Below are 21,218 nucleotides of genomic sequence, written 5' to 3' on the forward strand. Positions count from 1 at the left end.
AAATTTTAACATATATACAAAAAAGTAAAATAAAAAGATTGTGTTGCACGCTGCAATATTTTGTATTTGAAATGACTGATCAAATTTATATGGCTTTTAAGACCTTCTACCAATTAGGTGCTTTTTATTTTAGACTGTACTGTATTTGAGCCAGTTATTCAAATAAAAGTTGAGTTCATATTTTCACCTCCATTTTGCATGTAGTGTCCATCATTGGAGCAGTATGCAATGCAAGCTTTTGCTGATGCTTTGGAAGCTATCCCAATGTCACTTGCAGAGAACAGTGGTATGAACCCTATTCAAACTATGACTGAAGTACGTGCAAAACAACTGAAGGAGAATAACCCTGCGCTTGGCATTGACTGTCTTCACAAGGGCACAAATGGTGAGATTTAAGTATTAAAGTCTTAATTTTTGAGAATTTATTAAAATGTTGTTGTGTTTAAGGTCTTCTCACACAGTGGGGCGTACTGATTAGTGACAACTGCTAAGTGATTTCAGTACATCTACTTTAATGAGAGATGAAGTGCTGTACTCATCTGCATCCACTAGCCTGTTCTCTTCTGCCTGTACGGTCATCAATCATTAGATGCCGGAAAATAAGTGATGTTGGCCTTTGTAAAGGTTGTCAGAGGGAGGGGGGACTCAAGATGGGCTTAAGATGCACATCACACCCCTAAATGAATTCCTTGTGGGGTGTAATTTCCAACATGGGATCACTTTTGGTGGTTATGGGGTTGTGAGGTCACCTACTTTTTTGGCCTCTGAGGGTGGGGTGGCTCTCCAAATGCATCATGGAGTCTTCAACCTAGTCCTGGCAAATTTGTACTTAAATAATCAAATAGCGCTTTTTTCCTTTTGAGCACTGACGTGTGTCCAAACGGTAGATTCCGACCCCTGTTTGGGGTATTGACATGCTAAGGAGAAATAGCACAACAAATGGTGGGATCTATTTTCTCCTGTTACCTTTGTGAAAATCAGAAATTTTCCCTTCACACATGACAGCACACCTGAGAGGGATCCGCCCCGCCAGGACAGGAACCTACTGAAATATAAGGGGCGGCACCTCTCCAGTTGGGTTCCTGTTCTGGAAGGGAATCCCAGACTGACGGCGGTGCCTGTCATGGATGGAAAGGACCCCCAGGCCCGTCCCGGCACGGGAAGAACAGGTCATCTCACCTGCAGCGCCGGCCGTTGGGTGCCTGGTAGCGCAGTCCCTGAGGTCTCCTTGGGGCTCCGGGTTCGTGCGGGCGCAGCTGGCGGCCTCTAACTCCGGGGCGCTCCACCGCGCCTCCCTCCCCTCGCGCGTTCCCCCGGGCTGTCTCCCTCAGAACGCATAGCGTGGGAGAGCCGGTGGCGTCTTCCGGCCGCTGACGTCAGCGGCGCAGATCATCCTGGGAGCGCGTCGGCTGACGTCAGCAGAGCGACGGCAATATGGCGCCTGGTGTGACGCCGGCCGCATAGAACTGTAGCGTGTGGCCGGCGGTTGCAGCGGGGAGGGGGAAGACGCTCACCAGGACCGGAGCTATTTAAAGGAGGAAGACGTCAGCACTGCCGGGTACCCATGGGGTCAGAGCAGGAACGGTCACCGTCTCTGCCTCCGTCACAACCCTCGGCTCACAAGCATGGCAGCCGTTCAAGCGGCAAAAGCAGCAGTCGCCCCAGCCACAGGTCAGGGGACTCCTCGATGTCCAGAGAGCGCAGGTCACGTGCTCCTCCATAGCCTCTGAGTCCAGTACCCTTGATTACGGGTGATGAGTTTTTCTTCGTGAATGTTAGTAAGGTGTTTAATAGGGTTCTTCTTTTGTGTGTTAAATTCCTTAGGAAAAACCCAAAAAAGCAGGGAGCAAGAGGAACAATAGAGATTGTGCCATATGTAGAAGCCCCCTAGCAAGAGACTGGCAGAAGGACCTTTGCGCCAGCTGCATCCAGCGAACCATGGCAGAGGAAGCGCCTAGCTTTGCAACCAACCTTAGATCGGTTATCAGGTCAGAGGTGGAAGGTTTGCTTAAAGTATTGTTAAAGAAAGGGAATAAGAGTAGGAAAAGATCCCCCTAGCTCTTTCTCAGACTCTTCCTCAGCCTTATCTTAGGCCGAACACCCATCCTCCTCAGATAGTGACACGGTTGGCAAACCGTGTTTTCCAATAGAGGATACAGATGCTCTCCTCAAGGCCATCAGAGTAACAATGGGACTGCAGGAGGAAAAGACAGCCAAGTCCCTGGAGGATGTCCTGTTCGGGGGGCTACAGAAAAGAAAGAAACGGACCTTTCCAGTCAATGAGAAAGTCCAAGCACTCATTGAGAGAGAATGGAGGAAGCCTGAGAGGTCAGGAGCCATTCCTTCCTCCTCTAAAAGGAGGTACCCCTTTGAACATAAGGACACAGAAATATGGGACACAGTCCCAGACATTGATGCGGCGGTGTCAAGGTCATCCAAAAAACTCGGCACTGCCCTTGGAAGATTCATAGGTGCTTAGGGACCCGCTAGATAAAAAAGCGGATTCCTATTTAAGACATGGGAAGCAGCAGCAGGAGGACTAAAGCCGGCAATTGTCGGCACCTGCACGGTACGTTCCTTAATGATTTGGCTGCAGCAGCTGGAAGAGAGACTGGCTTCAAAGTCTCAAGAGAAAAGATACTGGTAGACATGTACCTGCTGCACGGGACGGCAGCTTTTTTTAGCCGACACTTCCGGCGACTCCATGAGGTTGACAGCTAGAACAGCAGGATTATCAAACGCCACGAGGCGGGCGTTATGGCTTAAGGGCTGTCCAGGGGATCTGCAGTCTAAGGCTAAGCTGTGCTCTCTCCCATGTGATGGTCATTTTTTATTTGGAAAAAACCTAGATGACATCTTAGAGAAGGTAAGTGACAGAAAGAAGGTCTTCCCCAGGTTTCCAGCGGATCAGAGGAGGCCGCCCTTTCGGAGAGGAAAATTCAACAGGGGCCGTCCTCCGGGGGATAGGAGAAGATGGGAAGAGAAGAGGAAAAAGACCAGATTCATGTTCGGAGGAGCCACCTCAACTTCCACGAAATCCCCACAATGATGTCAGCATTCCGGTAGGGGGGAGATTGACACTCTTTTCCCAGGCCTGGGAAGACATTTCTTCCAATGCCTGGATCCTAAACATTATAAGGGAAGGCCTCAAGATCCCTTTTTCACATTAGCTGAGAGCATCATTTGTCGTGACCCCCATCAGGAAGGTGATAGGAGAACAGTTAGCCTTGGAATCGGAAATCTTAAAGGGCATGTCACACTAAGAGATATTGCTAGCAATATCGCTAGTGACTAGTGACGTTATAGCGATATTGCTAGCGATATCGCTGTGTCTGATACTTACCTACGACCGGCTCCCCCGCTGGTTATCGCTGATCGCGGGAGAACGTTCAGGACTGTTTCTCGTCGTCAGCTTCCTGCTGGGCTTCCTGCTGTGAAGGCGAGCGACGCGTGGAGCCGAGCGGGAGGACGCAGGATCGCCTAGTGTGACAGGTAAGTAGCGACCCCCGTCCCCAGCGATGTCGCTGGTGAAATCTGCCTGTGTGGCAGCTCACTAGCGACCACTTAGCGATGTACCAGCGATCCTGACCGCGTCATATCGCTGGTCGGGATCGCTGGTACATCGCTAAGTGTGACAGTACCTTTAGTCTGCTAGACAAACGCGTTCTTTCCGAGGTCCCGAGCGGACAGGAGAAAACGGGATTCTACTCACCCCTCTTCCTGATTAAAAAAAAAAAAAAACCGGACCAGTCACTCAGGACAATCATAAACCTCAGAGGCCTCAATCAGTGGACAAAAAAATCAAACTTTCAAGATGGAGTCGGTAACTACAGCCATAAAACTGCTACATCACCATTGTTTTATGGCCGTAGTCGAGTTAAAGGATGCATACTATCACATCCCCATTCACCCAGCTTATCAAAAATACTTAAGAGTGGCTTTCTAGATCCAGGGCAATCTCAGGCATTTTCAATTCAGATCACTTCGATTCGGTATATCCATAGCCCCGAGAGTGTTTACCAAAGTCATAGCGGAGATGACAGCCTTCCTCCCAATCCACAAACACTGTCATAATATCCTATTTGGACGACTTCCTAATAGTGGGCAGCTCAGAAGATCACTGCGCTGTACAGGTGGAACGAGTAACAGACACCCTACAAAGACTGGGGTGAATGGTAAACATCTAAAAATCAAGGTTACAACCCCTAAAGAAACAGGTTTTTCTAGGGTTTATCCTGGATTCAGAACGACAAACCTGTCTGCTACCGGAGGCCAAGATTGAAAAGGTGAGAAACGTGACGTTGGCAGCCCTAGGCCAACCCCATATGACCCTGAGAAACGCGATGGCCTTGCTAGGCACCCTGACGGCCTGTATCCCAGTGGTCAGGTGGGCACAATTCCACACCCAACAGCTTCAGGGGGAAATTGTCAGCACAAATATTGCTGAAAGGGCGTTTAGAAGGAAGGCTGGAGCTTTCCTTAGAGGTCAGGAACGCTCTCAAATAGTGGTTAGACAGGACAAACTTGACGTCAGGGATGCTATGGGACAAACCAGTGACCGACACAATTCTGACAGATGCGAGCTCCTCAGGCTGGGGAGCGCACCTAAGGGGTCATGCGGCCCTGGGGGCCTCAAGAGCAAAACACATCTTCCAACTTGAGAGAACTGTGGGCAGTGAGCAAAGCCCTAAGAAACTTTATTCCCCTACTCAGCGGCCGCAATATCCGTATCATGTCGGACAACAGAGTAACAGTGGCGTACATCAATCACCAGGGGGGACAAGATCACACTCCCTAATGAAGACAGCCAGCGACATTTGTTACAGAGCAGAACAACATCTCTCTCTGACGGCACTGCATATAAAAGGGATGGAGAATATAGAAGCCGATTTCCTGAGCCGCAAAACACTAAAGCAAGGGGAATGGGCTGTGAGGTAACACTGTCATTCATATAGGGGATCGCTCGCTTGGCAGCCAAATCACGTCCGGCACGGGTTTTCCATAAAACAATAACTCCATGCGGTTTATTCAGGCATCATAAACCCACAGACATAACATAAAGTTCATTTAAACAGCATAGTGTCCATGACAGAGCTCCACTCTGTTATCCTGTAATCATACAGGTTATGCAATGTTCAATATGCAGGCTTTCCAGCCACCAAATTATCTCACCCACGTCAGGGTTTCCTCATGGTTCCTTCACCATGCTGTAGACATCCATTCCCTCCAGGGAATCATCCGGCACGTGCAGCCATTTCACATGGCTATGACCTCATCACAGGTCCTTGAACCATTCACACACTGTCACAACGTTCTCAAACACACCCTGGGCCGGTTTGTAGGTAACTGGGTCCACCCATCTCCCCAGCTACCTGGAGACTTCTCCCTGACACATTGAAACAACACCTCAACAATATCATTGCTGATCAACACACACACATGTCTCCATCTCAAGGCCACCCACCTTGAGATACATAATGGTCCTTCAGGATTCTGCCACTCATCCTCTCTCTTGGGACATCCACACAGTGCCCCCTAGTGGACACAGTGGTCACTACACCACAGGGCTCTAAACTGGTCAGTTTTTCAGAAGATAGTACAACTTTGGGGGGGAATCGGAGATAGACCTCTTCGCCAACAAAAACAGGCAAGTGGAAAGGTTCTGTTCATTAAACCCAAAAGAAGACATGGGCGGTGGACTCATTGCAAATTCCGTGGAATTTCAGGCTAGCTTATGCGTTTCCCCCAGTGACTCTGATCCCAACAGTTGTGAGGAAAATCAGGAAAGAGCAAGCCAGGGTGATCCTAATAGCCCCGTTCTGGCCAAAAAGACCCTGGTTCTCGCAGTTGCAGATGATGTCCCTCTCAGATCCATGGGTCCTACCGGAGATCCCAGACCTGTTAACTCAGGGTCCAATATTCCATGCACAGGCCAAGAGATTCCATCTGACTGCGTGGAATTTGAAAGGTCGCTTCGAATGGATAGAGGGTTCTCTCCGGGGTTAGTGGCCACCCTGTTAAAAAGTAAAAAGCCAGTAACGACTAATATCTATGGCAGAACATGGAATAAGTTCCTACAGTTCTTAGGGAAGCCGTTAGACCAAAAACTCCCAATCAAGGCCATCTTGGAATTTTTACAATCAGGATTACAGCTGGAGCTAGAGGTAAATACCCTTAAAGTTCAGGTGTCCGCACTAGGCGCACTATATAACTGCAACTTGGCAGCGAACAGATGGGTAGCTAGGTTCATTAAATCCTGCCATAGGTCCAGACCTGTCCCGTTACCAAAAATAGCCCCTTGGGATCTAAACCTGGTGTTAGAAGCCTTTTGCGCCTGCTCAGCAACTGCCTATAAAATATCTTACCCTGAAGACGATTATATTAGTTGCCCTTACATCGGCCCGTAGAGTAAGTGACTTGCAGGCTCTCTCGGTAAATCCTACTTATACCCAAGTGTATCAGGATAGGGTTGTGTTAAAAACAGACCCCGTGTATCTACCTAAGGTAGTATCAGATTTCCATTGGGGTCAGGATATTGTCATTCCCTCCTTCTGTGAAAATCCAGGGGAGGAAAAATTCCACAAATTGGATGTTAGGAGGGCCCTGCTAGAATATATATCGGTGACTAGCCAGTGGAAGAGGTCCCAGTCCCTATTCGTAGCCTTTCGGGGTGCCAGAAAGGGTTACGGAGTGTCAAAGGAGACAATTGCCAGATGGATTAGGGAGGCCATTAGTATAGCCTACTCAGCTAGTTGCGTTCCAATTCCTGACAGCATCAAGGCTCATTCCACCAGAGCCGTGGCGACCTCCTGGGCCGAAAAGGCAGAGGTATCAATTTATCAAATTTATAAGGCTTCTACCTGGGCCTCACCATCAACCTTCTTTAGACACTATAGATTAAATCTATCCTCCTCTGCTGACTTAACCTTTGGTAGAAGGATGCTGCAAGCGGTGGTCCCTCCCTAAGGTGTTTCGAAGTCTCCAAAAATCTCTCAGGTGTGCTGTCAAGGGTGAAGGGAAAACCACCATGGTTACTTACCGGTAGCCGTTTTTTCCGGAACCCATGACAGCACCCGTATATTCCCCCCCTTTTTTTTTTCACTGTATGGGTGTGCATGTGCACGTTAGTAGGGTGTGTTTGTGTGATGTGGTGTTGGATAAACATGTAACTAACCGGGAAGTCCTCTCATGCTCTGTAACCAACTGAAGCGGGGGAGAGGTGTCGCCCCTTATATTTCAGTAGGTTCCTGTCCTGGCGGGGCGGATCCTTCTCTCAGGTGTGCTGTCATGGGTTCCGGAAAAACCGGCTACCGGTAAGTAACCATGGTGATTTTAGTCTAAACCACATTTTTGTGAGAAAAAGATATTTTTTTTTTTTAATTTGCACTGCTCAATGTTATAAAATTCTGCAAATCACCCGTTTAAAATGCTCACTAGACCTCTAGGTAATTCCTCAAGGGTGCAGTTTCAGGGGCTTTCCAAAAGAGACATTGATCTATAGTTCCAGAAAAAAGTGATGCTCCTTCCCTTCCTGCCGTGTACCCAATCATTCGTTTCTGACCACATGGAGTATCTGCATGCTCGGGAGAAATTGCAAACATCAATTGTGCTATTTCTCTTGTTACCCTTGTGAAGATTAGAAATTTGGGTCTGAAGCTCGACACCTCTATCCAATGAATAAAAATGCGTGCGTTCTAAATCCAAAAAAAAAAAATTAAAAACTGATAAGTTTCTGGAGCAAACAGGCACTCTTAATCGTAACATGAAGTAGTGAATCATGGGAATCTAGTTTTACCCCTTATTGACCACCAGTACGACTTAAAACCGACCTGCGATATAAGAGGTCGACTATTCTCAGACAGGTGACAATCCAGAAGTGATCAGCTGTACACTGTAAGAGACAACTTTCTTAATCAATCATGATCAGTGTTGGCATCATCCATGGCCATTTAAGCGCTTAAATACTGCTGTTAATAGTGACTACAGTATCTAGATGGTTAACAGAGTGGGTGCTCCCTCTTTAACCCCATCAGCATCCTGAGATCCTGCGGTCCTGATGTTTGCAATGGCAATTAATGTCCGATTAACTGCCTTAACAACCCTTCCTGACATGCACCATACTAGTACTGCATTCTCGCAAGCAGCAGTACTAGTACAGCGCACCAATCGCACAACCTCACGCTGAGTGCCACAGTGAACGAGTGCGGGTGTTGGCTGTATGTGCTAGCACCAATCGTGGGCATTTAACCCCTCTGATGCCGCTGTCCGTAGTGACAGCGACATAGAGGGGGCATAGCGCAGGGAGCCCACAATGCAATCGTGTTGTTCTAGTGGTCTCCATGGAAACCCCCGACCCCAAGATGGGTTCTGCAGGGAACGTGGCTTGTGAGCGACTGCTGGGAACATGCCTGCTTCCCTGCCTGTCAGATCCTGATCTGATACTCTGCACTGCAGTGTGTCAGATCAGCGATCTAATGAAATATAGTAATGTCCCATACTGGGACAACGTAAAAAAGTTTAAAAACAGTGTAACAAAAATTTTTTAAAAAAATTTCTCCAATAAAAACATTTATTATTTTTTTTTTATGTACATAAATAAAAGTACACATTTGGTATCGCCACATCTGTAACGATCCGCTCTATAAAACTGTCACACTAGTTAACACCATCAGTGAACACTGTAAAAAACAATGCTTTATCATTCCGCCGAACAAAAAATGAAGTGAAACTCTATCAAAAAGACAGATGTAAATAGCAATGGTACTGCTGAAAACGTCAACTTGTCCCGCAAACAAGCCGCCAAACAGCTCCATCAGCAGAAAAATAAAAAGTTACAGCTCTCAGAATAAAGTAATGCAAAAATAATTATTTTTTTCTATAATAGTTTTTATTTGAGCGCCAAAACACAAAAAAATATAAATTGGGTATCATAATCGTACAGACCCGAAGAATAAAAAGGTTCTTACCAATTTTACTACATAAATCAACATATGTCCTAATCCTAACCATGGGCACTTCACATCACAGTAACAAACTATCCAAAGAGTAACAAACGCGCGTCGGGGTGAGGGGACGCCAGGAGCACCTCCACGATCTCTTGGTAATTATAACCTTTTACATGTTTATTTGGTTGCATTGCTCTTTGGTTATCTTGTGGAATGTCAAATTGGTTCCTCCCTGCCCTATGATTCCATTCATAGTGTTACCATACACTTGGGCATGTTTCAGATACTAGTGTATAGGGGATGCAATCCTTCCTTTTTAGGGTATTTTTTGATTGCATTAGTCTACCATTATGTATTATATTTACACATAACAGGGTATATTCCATTTCTATTCATTTTTGTATGATGTGTACTTCTTATAATAGTGTATGTTAGCATCTTGAGCACTGTTCACTGATTGTTGTATTGAATCAAAATATCTGTATGCCAGCCTATGATTGCTAACTATTTCCCTGTATTAGTATACACTTTGTTTGGATTGTTGTTACAAGTTGCCCTATTAAGGATTATTACATTGGTGTGCTCCAGCATCCCCGTTAACGGCATTTTGCTTTTTTATTGTTGTATTTTTATAAGCATGTAATAAAATTGTTTTTAATATTTTTTTGGGATCTCTTCTTTATCCCGTATGCACACTTATGGGATGGTTTGTTACAATTTTACTACATGCAGAATAGTATTAAAAAAAGAAAAAGAAATTCCTGTGTTCTGCCCATTTATGTGCAGCAAGTAATTTCATAAGTGATGTGCCAGTTATGACCACTAGATGTCATTAGTCTTCCCCTTTTCATGTTACTGCATTTAGGAGCCTTTCCCTTTAATAGCTTGTTCTGATTAGAACCGCCCCTTCAGTTCCCCCGGGGCTAGAGAACTTGTAGCCATTTTCACCCTGGATCTCTGAATTACACACGCTTGTTCCTGGCTCTCCCTACAAATCACTGCTTCTGTCAAGTGGATTCCGGTGAGAGTTAATACAGTTGTGTTTGTGCAATGTATCTGTGCTAGCTAGCCATTTTGCAGCCACCGTACAGTGTCTTATGAGAGAGGTATATGGTGCAATGTATTTTCCAGCTAGTTGTAATGATCTTTGCACTGCATGTAGATAGATGCATTTCTGTTTAGGGTAGTGCAATGCTGGCAGCCTAAGTTTGCTTAGATATCCCTCTTAACTGCATTTGTGTTGTATTGTGCAACCTCTGTAATACTCCTGTTACTGATGTAATAGCACCCTGTATTATTGCTGTTTTGTTATCTGCCAGTACTGATACTGTATTTCTTTGTAGTTTTTACCCATTATCATCCACCATTGTTGTTCACTGTTAACAAGTTCATCATCATCATCAATAAATATAGACTGAAGCACCCATACAGTCTTTTTACTGGGAGTGGATGAAGGGTTTAGCCGTATGCTGGAATCCACACAGCATCATACGTGGAGGAAAGAAGAACATCCTGAATGGCTGTTTTTTGTACATTCTGTCTCCCAAAAATCAGAATTGAAAGCAATCAAAAAATGTCATGTGCCCAAAAATGGTACTAATAAAAACGTCAGCTTGTCCCACAAAAAACAAGCCCCACGACTGTCGGCCGAAATAGGAATAAATTATAGTTGTCAAAATATGGTGATGCAAATCTAGTTTTCGCAATAAAAAGCGTATTTGTGTGTGACAGCAGCCAAACATAAAATCATGATATAAATCTGGTATTGCTGTAATCGCACACACCCGAAGAATAGTCCCCTAATCACTTATACCGCACGAGAAACCGCATAAAAAAATAAATAAAACCAATTATTCACAATCTGATTTTTTTTTTTCATTCTGCCTCCCAAAGATCCCAGTAAGGTTCAGGGCACATTTATCCTGCCCTCTATGCTGAGTGCTTACACCGGGGTTTCCGTGTAAATCTTTGATATTCATGATTCAGGCAGAACCCTCGGCGGAAAATTCCCTGTAATGTGGCAGATGGAGACACTGTGGACACCCTCTGGCCTGTGATCTGGCAGTGTCTGTCTTTTTAGGATTGCATAAGTGCCGTCGGCCACAGTTTTGTGCGCTTCCGGAAAGGACACCGCTGAACAGAGGCCACACTGAGTCCAGAGTAAATCTGCCTCATTATAGTGAATGAATCCCTCAGAGGTTTCATCTGAATCACGTCACTCAGAGATTTTAGATGGAAACGCCAAAGTAAGTTCTCAGCATAGAGCGCTGGATAAATGTGATCCCAAATGTTATGTAAAATGTTCGCAATAAAAGCTTCAACTCCTTCCACAAAAAATCAAGTTCCCACTCAGATCTGTTGTTTAGCTGAAATATAGGGGGCTTCCATGTTACTGATAGCACAAAGGCTCTGGAAAAGCTAAATGGCTCCTCGCTCCCCAAAAGAAAATCAGCAAATTCTCCACTCCCAAATCCAAATGAGCCCGAGATTGCCTAAATCACTTTTAGCGTCTACATGTTTGGCATTTCTGTAGTGATGAGAGCCCACCTAATTTATAGGTGTGTGTCTCCAGAAGCATGGACATGATGTACTGGTGAACTGCAACGTACTGGTCACTACAACAACAGTTCGCAATTTTCACTCAGCAACTTCCACTACTGCTTGTTTCTGGAAAACATCCATGAAGTCAAAATCGTCACTACATCTGTAGATTCCAAAGGGTGATAATTTCCAAAATGTGGTCACTTGATGGTGGATTCTACCTTTCTAGCACTTAGGGGTTCTTTATATGGAATCTGCAAACTAGTCTAGGAAAATCTGCACTCCAGGAGGAAAATAGCTCTCTGCCTCTAGAGTCACTCTGTATGGCAAAGTAGTACTGTACAGCCACATATGGGGTATTTCTACATTCAGCAGAAATTGTGGGTCAAATTCTGGTGCCATTTTTACCCATTTCCCAGTGTGAAAATGTGAAACTTGGGGCTTACGCACAATCTTGTTGAAAATGTAAATTATTTTTTCTTCACTGCCCATTGATATAAAAGTCTGTGACACACCTGCAGTGTCAAATAATCACTGCACCCCTAGATGAATTCATTGAGAGGTTAATTGGTAAAATAGGGTCACTTATGGGGGGTTGTTATTATTATTACTTATTATTATAGCGCCATTTATTCCATGGTGCTTTACATGTGGGTTCTGCTAATGTAACATGGCACCCTCAAACAAGTGCAGCAAACCTGCACTGTAATATGGCATTACTTCCCTTCTGAGCTTTGCACTGTACCTCAAAAGTAGTTTTCTACCACATATGGGGTATCAGTGATCTCAGGAGAAATTTCACAACAAATTTTGGGGTTCATTTTCTCCTTTTGCCCTTATGAAAATACATTTGTAGCTAAAGATTTTCATGGGAACAATGTGATTTTTAGTTTCATGGCTTAACTTTATAAACTTTTGTGCTTTTGTGAAGCCCCGGGGGGGGGGGGGGGGGTTAAGGTGCTCAATGCACAACTTGATATGGGTCTAGTTTCCAAAATGGTGTCATTTGTGGGGGGTTTACACTGTTTAGGCACATCAGGGGCTCTTCAAACGTGACACAGCGTCCGCTAATTATTCCATCAAATTTTGCATTCAAAAAATCAAATGCACTCCTTCCCTTCCAAACCCAGCAGATGTTTTCCTTCACATATTGGGTTTCTGAGCACTCAAGAGAAATTGCACAACAAATTGTATGGAGCAATTTCTCCTGTTACCCTTATGAAAGTGCTAAATTTGAAACTAAAAAAATTTACCGTATTTTTCGGACTATAAGACGCACCGGACCATAAGACGCACCCCAATTTTCAGAAGGAAAATAGGGAAAAAAATGTGTCAAATGGGGGTCCGTCTTACAGTCCGAATTCAGCTTACCTGGGAAGGGATCCGGTGGAGGAGTGGTCACAGGGGTCATTCAGTGATCCAGGTTCGTGCGGTGGCAGCTCTGTGCTGGGGCAGGTTGGTTGTGGTGGTGTTGTGGATTGATTTTTGATTTGGGTAGATTTACCCCTATGTGGCCTGTCCTAATTAGACAGTCTTATTGAGCGATCAAAGGAAAAGAGGAAGCTACACTTGGTTAGCAACAACTCGTTCCAGCAGAACTCTGCAAGCTTTATTCACATTCATGGTCTTTTATCAGTTCGTACAGAAAGGAGTGGTTATTCATTAACATAAAGGCTTTACTTCTTATCTATTTGGTCAGTTTAAATACATGAACATATATGGGCATCCGACCTAAGGTGGCTTAAGAATCAGATGATATACTGCCCCTTGTATTCCAATGTCAGCAAGTCTACAATATCGGCTGGACCATCTGGCCTAACTTCCTCTTCTGTGTGTCTGGAGACATGTCACAAGACAATGCTATCATGAGATCACATCAGCTCCCCAGACTCTCTCATGGGGGGGGTAGCAGGCTATTTCCACAAACTAGTTATAGAGTTCAAACTGTAAATATGTATCTGTGTGTAGTGTGGCTATATAAGAATACATGAGTATATGGAGTATATAGCAGTATATAGCCTATAGCAGGCACGTGAGATCTAGATGAAATACATATACATATATATTTCCATAACAATCCCCCCTTAGATATCACTTGCCCTAAAATCCTGCTCCTGGCCCAAAGCGCTGCAACTCTTTTGTGCTGCCAGTGGACTGACATATGCCTAGTGCATACATCCTCCTCTGTACAGACTTTCGCAAATTGGCGGTCAGGAGATCTGTCCCTAAAGGGGGTGTGGTGCAATGTAATCAAAGTCTCTTAATTAGCAGTCTATGCAGTCAGTGCATGTGTATTCTCTGTCAGGTAGGTAATTTATTCTGTCAGGTAGGTCATCCACAGCATCATTCCAGCTCAGGGGTGTCCTCTGGTATGAAGACTTTTTCCTGCAATGCGGTGCATGGATCCAGGTGGGGGTTTTTCCTCCAGGTTGGTGGCGTCAGCACTTGGAGAAAGGCCATCGGATCTGGGATTGAGTGCTTCTTCTTACAGACTTTTTCCACCCACACTCAGTCTCCTGACTTCAGGACGTGCATACCAGGCAACGAATCTTGGACCTGGCAATGAGGGAGAAAAACTCGAGAATGGGCATTAGCAAAATTCTTGCTAAATTCAATTACACATGCAAAGTATCATATTACATAGTCAACTGCTAAGTAAAGAATACCCCTAACCTGGGTTTAGACCCAAATAAAGTTTCATATCGGTGACAGCTTCTACTGAGCCTATGGGAGTGTCTAATGCCAGGGTTTCTCTGTCTCTTGGGCAAATTTTTTAGCATGCTGCTCTTAAGTGTCCCACCTAGTCTATGGTGTGGGATGGTGGGTAGTGTGTGTAGGCCTAAGTCTGACCCTACTGCTAATCATGTCTCTTGTGTCAGGTTTGCTGTGTATGTGGGTCCCTGATCACTTGCTATTGCTTCTGGAACCCCCATATCTGCACACTATTTTTGAGAGTAGCTTCTTTGCAGCATACTTCGCCAACCGGTTCCTTACTGTGAAGTCTTCAGGCCGGATAATGTGGGAGAACTTTTCCCGCTTGTCCGATGTTGGATTTGTCGGTGGCCAGGCAGCTGCTGTGAATTTTGGCTGTTAAGGCGAGAGTCCAGTCTAATCAGGTCATTCATCTGTGTCTTCAATTCTGCGTGAGGGCCATGTGCCCATTGAAGCACCGTAGGGTACACACTTTGAGGTAGGCTGGGTCTGTCTCGAGGTGGACGGTTTGAGGTGGACAAGTTTCTTGGAGCCCAGTGCTTTTGCCCTTCAGCTTCCAGCTACCCTTCTCCTCCTTCCGAATCTGGTAATGCTACTTCTTGTGCAGGTTTCGGGAAGTCATTTTGTCAGGTTTTCTCATCTTCAGTCGTCTTGTTGTAGCCGTCCGGCTCTACGACCTCTCCCATTTTCCATATTGTCTTCCTCTTGGCTGCTTCTTTGGCTGCCACGTCTGCTGTTGATGCCCCATGTCTCTACTGTGTTCAGTTTTCCGTGTGCCTTGACCTTCAACACAGCCACCACTTTTAGTAGTTGCAGAGCGTCCGGCAGGTCTCTGATGGCTCCATGGTGCTTCACGGTCGATCCGCTTGCTGTGATGAAGTTTCTTGCAGCCCAGATGGGTCCGAAGTCGGGTGCCATGTCATGCGAGTACCTGGAAGTTTTTGTTCTTCGCTATCTGGCAGGTCTTTCGTCCGCTCTATCAGCTCCGCTTCTTGGGCTGACAACCTTCTGGACCATAGGATGTCTTGATTGCTGGTCACTGCACATCCCGTGTGGAACCTTCCTTCATCATCTGCAAAACTGGAGCCATCTATGGTATCTTGCAGATTTTTCATCTGAGGGTCCGTATCCGCATCCCCCCTTGGGAGTGGGAGTAGAGACAGGTAACGGCTGAGAGCACTGAAGAGTGGTAGAGAGCAGCCTTGTCAGAAGGGCGTGTGCTGCAGATAGTTTTCATGCAGGAGGGCCCCCCTTGCAACTGGATCCAGGCCGGCTGAGAGGTAGTCTGGAGGCCTCTGGTTTTCCTCGGCGGGTCTGTTTTAGGACTGGCCAGTAGCATGACCTTCTCCATCCTTGTCCTTCTTTTTCTGTTCGGTCAGGACGGGATGGCTTCTCGTAGTCAAGGAGGCCAAGAGCTGGCGTAGAGACTATGAAGTCTTTCAGTTTCCTGTACGAGATGAAGGCTTCAATGCGTTGATGCAATTGTACAGAGGCTGCATTAAGCCTGGAGCACCAGGGATCCAAGTTCTGCAGTACGAGACTAGACTAAGGAAGGCCTGCATCTTCGGAGTTGTTGAGGGAGCCATCTTCTCCTCCGCGGTCCTCCGGTCATCTGTCAAGTGTTTCGTCTGGTGGGCGATTCGGTGTCTTCATGAACTTGCTTTTGACACCACTGGACTCTGTTTTGCAGAACTTACATTGCTGCTCTGTCAGGCAGAGTACAGGAGACATGGAAAGCGCTGTGCAGGTAGCGATGTCGATGACTTCTGCATGCCCCGCAATCCTGTTGACTGGGATGGAGGGCAAATGCTGTGAAAGGCTGTTCTGGGCCCTCTTGGGCATCACTGTCCATTTGTTCTGCACCCCCCTTGTGCATTTTCAGGAACTAGTCGTACAGGTGAGGGGGAACATTGAGGGGGAGCTTCGGGCAGATCCATTGCCGTGAGCACCGTTGCTGTGGCTGGCACGTTTGTCAGCAGAGTGTGCAGAACTGGCACAACTGGGGTTTCAAGCACGGTTGCTTTGCTCACAGCCCTCAGGTTATACACCATTCAACCGAGTCTGGTTCTCCTTTCACAGTCTTCCTCTTGATTGAGAAAAGCTGGGACTGCATGATGATTCCCGTGGGTGAGGCGGCTCAATCTGGCCTTGCTCTTCACAGTGCCGTGTGTGACTCTCATCTTCTGGCACAGGGCCGGCAGGAAAACAAGCCGTTTTCTGGGGTCCTCTTCGTTGGAGATGACGGCCGGCTGAGCTTTCTTGCTCTCACAGGGGGTCTTTTTGCTGGGGCATCTTCTTTACCAGCCAGCAGCAATTCCTTTCACCCAGCTTGATCTCAGGTCAGCATCTTGTTAACCAATTTGAGGAGCTAAGTGGCTGTCTTCTGGTCCAGGGCCTGGATTAACTTCAGGAAGCACCTTCAGGATCTTGTCCAAGTTGATCCTCTGGCGCTGGAGCCGGAAGCAGTGCAGGCATTTCACGAAGCTGGTGTGGTCCCTCTGGGTTGAGAGTTTTCCAGGCCCATGCCAAAGTTCTTAGGTCCTTTCTTAAACCGCAGTCCCACCTAGACCTCCAGTTGGTCAGAGGCAGTTTGGCTCTGGGTTATGAGCAGCGGATGCTGGGCCTTCTGAGCGTCCGGGGTTCCAGTCTTGAGTGACACCCGCACTGGCGCAACTTGAAGTCTCCCTTGGGCCATAGGCTTCTGGGTGCTATGTCCAGCACCTCCTTGGGTAGGCTTGCACGGTTGTTCGAGTGAGGCTCTTGTAGGGCCACCAGCATGATTGATTCTTCCTGAGCCTGGGGTAGAGAGGAGGTCAAGGTCACATTTTCATGGGAAACTTTTGGTCACCTTCAGTTCCTGCAGTAGGTCTGCGCTCATCAGGTTGGGTGGGCAGGTCTCCACCGTAAACTGGAACAGGATGGAGTATCCTGGCTGTGTCCACATGCTCAGGGGCTTGCCAGCTGGGGAACGTCTGTCTTGACCTGCAGTCCCAATATAACACACACAGTGCTCTGATAGACTGGTGGGGTCGAGGATTTCCACTTCTGACTGCACCAGTGTCCACAAGGAAAGATATGACAGCCCCCCAGTGATTTGAGGTGTTAGGTCCGCTGATGGGGTTTCACATGTCGGGCGTGACGTCTGGCGGACCTGGTTTTGCCTCTGTCCTATGGACAGGGTTCTTCATTGTCTTCTGTGTTTCTTTCTTGGCCTAATCTTCTGCGTGATGACCTGGGTTGCCGGGGTGCTGTGCACTGGTTCCGGAAATGGCCAAAGTTGCCACAGTTGAAACACCTGCCTGCTCTCCTAACTCTGTGTGATAGTTGCTCCTCCATGTCAGTGGTCACCACAGGAGGGCCTGTCCTTCGCACCCCTGGGATAGACTCATTTCTTCTGGCTACTGCGAGCAGGACATCTACTGCTATTGTCCTGTACTCAGGCCTGGCCACTATCAGTAGTTTCTTGATTGGTTCTCTTAGTCCATGCACAAAGGCATGTGCCAACATTTGTCTGTGTACCTGATCATGAATAGTGAAACCTAAAATTTGGAATACTTGCCTCACTGCCATGAAACTCGTCTACAGACTCTCTCGGCTTGGCTCATGTTATGCAGGCTGAGTGCTTGTCTGGCGTTGGCCCACTCTCTAAGCTGTTAAATTAGCTTTGATCCTGATTCCCAGGAATGCACATCTAATTCTTATGGAAGCTTGAAGTGTTCCTTCATGATTGGCCAGAGTGTTTCACCTGCTTTTACCCCCATTATGGACCAGAGATCACTCCAGGTTGCAGCATATGTCGTCTGGCTCTGCTGCATTCTTCGGTAAAATGGCATGGGGTCCATATCTGGGTCTGGCAGGTTTTTTAGAATACTGAACACCTGACTAGGGGTGAAGGGCACATAGTGTAAGAGTTCTGGCTCTATCTGCCCCTGCCTTCTTGGTGTCTGAGTTTCTCCTAGTACTATGCAGCATAATCTCCTCTTCATGTTCATCAGAGGAGGAACTGTGCCATTGTGTGATTGTCCTGTGTGTGGATAGCACTCCCCCCTTCTGAGACTGCAGCTTCGTATCAGACATAGCAGGTGCAGTCTCTGATTGCAAACACTTCCCTTCTGCTAGCTGTTGTATCGGGAGGGCACCTGTGTTGTCAGGTGTGGGGAGTGATTCACTTTCGTCACCCGGTGTTATAGCTGTCTCTATAGAGGGTGTCCTGTGGATGTAGGGACACCTCATTGTCTGGATCTGGCACTGGGCCAGCGGGTGAAGATGATCTGAGAGGTGGGTGAGGAAAAAGAGAGGGAAGAGTGGAGGAAAGATTTGGAATAGGAGAAGTGAGAGATAGTGGAGGAGAGTGAGGAGGCGACAAAAGGGGAGGAGGAGATGGTGAAGACAAGGAGGAGGAGGGAAGAGGAGAGGGATGAGAGGTGGGCGTTGGTGATGGAGAGGGAGGAGAGATAGGAGAGAGAAAAGGAGGAGGAGGAGAAGGGATAGGAGGAGAGCTAGATGAGAGAGGGGAGGAGACTGCGAGAATAGCGGCAATAGAGGGAGGAGAGAGAAGATGGGGGGCGGACTGCTTCCCCCCCCCTCTGCCGTCACAGAAGGCATTCTTAGACCTGTGGTCCTCCTTAGACGGCACAGATTAGTATGCCGCTGAAAACACTTTTTCGGCAATTACTAGTTACTTCCCTTTTTCCTTTCAATACATCATACCATGCTGCAGCATGTGGAGCTGCCCATAGAAAATGACATGCTTAACTTTCTGAATAACACCTACTGTCTGTTCCAAAAACTTCAAAAAGGTGAGTGATTAAAACTCAATATGGAAAATCAAAAGTTGGCAAGATAACACAGGAATTACCAAAGCAGGTAAAAATTCAAAATTCTCTTTTTAACAAAAATAGAAGAAAAAACTGATAACAAAACTTAAAAATGGAAAAACCCAAAAGAGAAAAATGATCAGGGAGTAAAAGATTTTTTAAAAGGAAAACAAATCAAAACGTTAATGTACTTACAAAAACACCACTCAGAGAAATCAAAAAAATCAGTAGATTCAGGAAAAAATGGAGAGGAAAAAGGAAAGAAAACAAAAAGAATACTCATGAAGTTGGTAGACCTTGCAAAAACACTCCAAAATATTTATAAGTATCTAAAAATCAGTACAACTTCCAACAATAAAAAGGGTTAATGCAGAAATGATGCAGGATGCACACACTCCCCCCCCCCCCCCCCTTTTTTTTTTTTTTTTTTCTGCCTGCGTCTCTCAGTGAAATCTTTTAAGAACAATGGAAGAGACAGAAAAATTAAACCTAATGAAGACTGCAGTGATATGCTCAAAAATACCCAACTTTCCCGAAAATTCTCACACGGTAGTAACAAGAATAAAAATCTCCACCAAAAAATGCAAGATAAAACATAAAATAGGGAAAAGCAGAGTACAAAATCTAACAATATGAAAAATATATATAAGGGGCACACCCTGTAGGCAAAAAAAAGAGGAAGTATACCAGAGACGGGAAATAAAGCTTTCTGCTTCAAATCTTTGCGGAAACCTGCAATGAATTCACATATAGACGTCCGGGGAGAGAGATCGAAAGCCCTTCTGTGACACGTCAAACAGCTGCTGACAACCGGTAACTGCCAATCACCCGTGGCGCTTTGGTTAGCACCGGGATGTATCACCCTCCATCTGCTGGGAGACGGGCGCCGTGATATCCCACTAGATTATCACCCCTCCGTGTGCACCCGGGGACCGTGGTAATCTCTCCAGTGATCAGTCTGTGATATCTCTCCAGTTTGCCAGCCTCCGCTTGGTGCGGGGACGTGTGACAGCCGAGGGATTCGTAGGTGATACCTCCTTGAAGCTGACACCTCCGTGTATGTGTGCGGGGACCGTGACAGCTCTTTTAGAGGAACTCACCCGTGATATCCGGTCTAAGTCAAAACCTCCGCGTGGTGCGGGTACGTGATTTGACTTAGTCAGAGAGACTCAGTCTTGCCATCGGTGTCTCAGCAGCCACAAATCAAGCCACAGTTTCCACCAACTTTCTCACCCGGATCTTAGACACACAGAACCACAGCAGACACTTAGCTTATCCCAGGGTTTGGATAAGGGTGGACTTTTTTACACTACCTGGGATACGGTGGTGACCACACTGACCGGCTAGAGTTGCCGACCTGGACCAGGCACAGGGAACATTCAGGTAAGATAACTAGATTTTCTTACCTTACTTATGGAGTTGCGCAAATCTCCGTTCCCATGAGCCAAGACCTTGGCCGGCACCTCTGTCCTCTCCGGTCAGCAGGATCCCCGTGCGTTTTCGTCCACAGCCGTTGGGCGCCACTTGTTGTGGATTGATTTTTGATTTGGGTAGATTTCCCCCTGTGCGTACTGTGGCCTGTCCTAATTAGGCAGTCTTATTGAGCTCTCAAAGGAAAAGAGGAAGCTACACTTGGTTAGCAACAACAGAACTCTGCAAGCTTTACTCACATTCATGGTCTTTTATCAGTTCGTACAGAAAGGAGTAATAATTCATTAACATAAAGGCTTTACTTATCTAATTGGTCAGTTTAAATACATGAACATATATGGGCGTCCGACCTAAGGTGACTTAAGAATCAGATGATATACTTCCCCTTCTATTCCAATGTCAGCAAGTCTACAATATCGGCTGGACCATCTGGCCCTAACTTCCTCTTCTGTGTGTTTGGAGACATGTCACAAGACAATGCTATCATGAGATCACATCAGTTCCCCAGACTCTCTCATGGGGGGGGGGGTAGCAGGTTATTTCCACCAACTAGTTATAGAGTTCAAACTGTAAATATGTATCTGTGTGCAGTGTGGCTATATAAGAATACATGAGTATATGGAGTATATAGCCTATAGCAGGCAAGTGAGATCTAGATGAAATACATATGTATTTCCATAACACTGGAGCAGGTGGGCTGTGCTGGGGCAGCTGTGCTGGGGCAGCTGTGCTGGGGCAGCTGGGCTGTGCTGGGGCTGGAGCAGGTGGGGTG

At 46.4% G+C, this 21,218-nt stretch overlaps 1 protein-coding gene across 3 annotated transcripts in view; it reads left to right on the forward strand.

The window, feature by feature from the left end:
* Positions 1 to 21,218, forward strand: part of CCT5 (chaperonin containing TCP1 subunit 5) — a 305,457-nt gene that overhangs the window by 263,624 nt on the left and 20,615 nt on the right. For all 3 annotated transcript variants that reach the window (XM_073555723.1, XM_073555722.1, XM_073555721.1), the window contains one exon: positions 205 to 385. In XM_073555723.1, the coding sequence (XP_073411824.1) occupies positions 205 to 385 (181 nt within the window). The remainder of the gene's footprint in view (positions 1 to 204; positions 386 to 21,218) is intronic.

Source organism: Dendrobates tinctorius, unplaced genomic scaffold, assembly GCF_039654945.1.
Source record: "Dendrobates tinctorius isolate UK_male_01 unplaced genomic scaffold, ASM3965494v1 ptg000229l, whole genome shotgun sequence".
Classification (NCBI taxonomy): domain Eukaryota; kingdom Metazoa; phylum Chordata; class Amphibia; order Anura; family Dendrobatidae; genus Dendrobates; species Dendrobates tinctorius.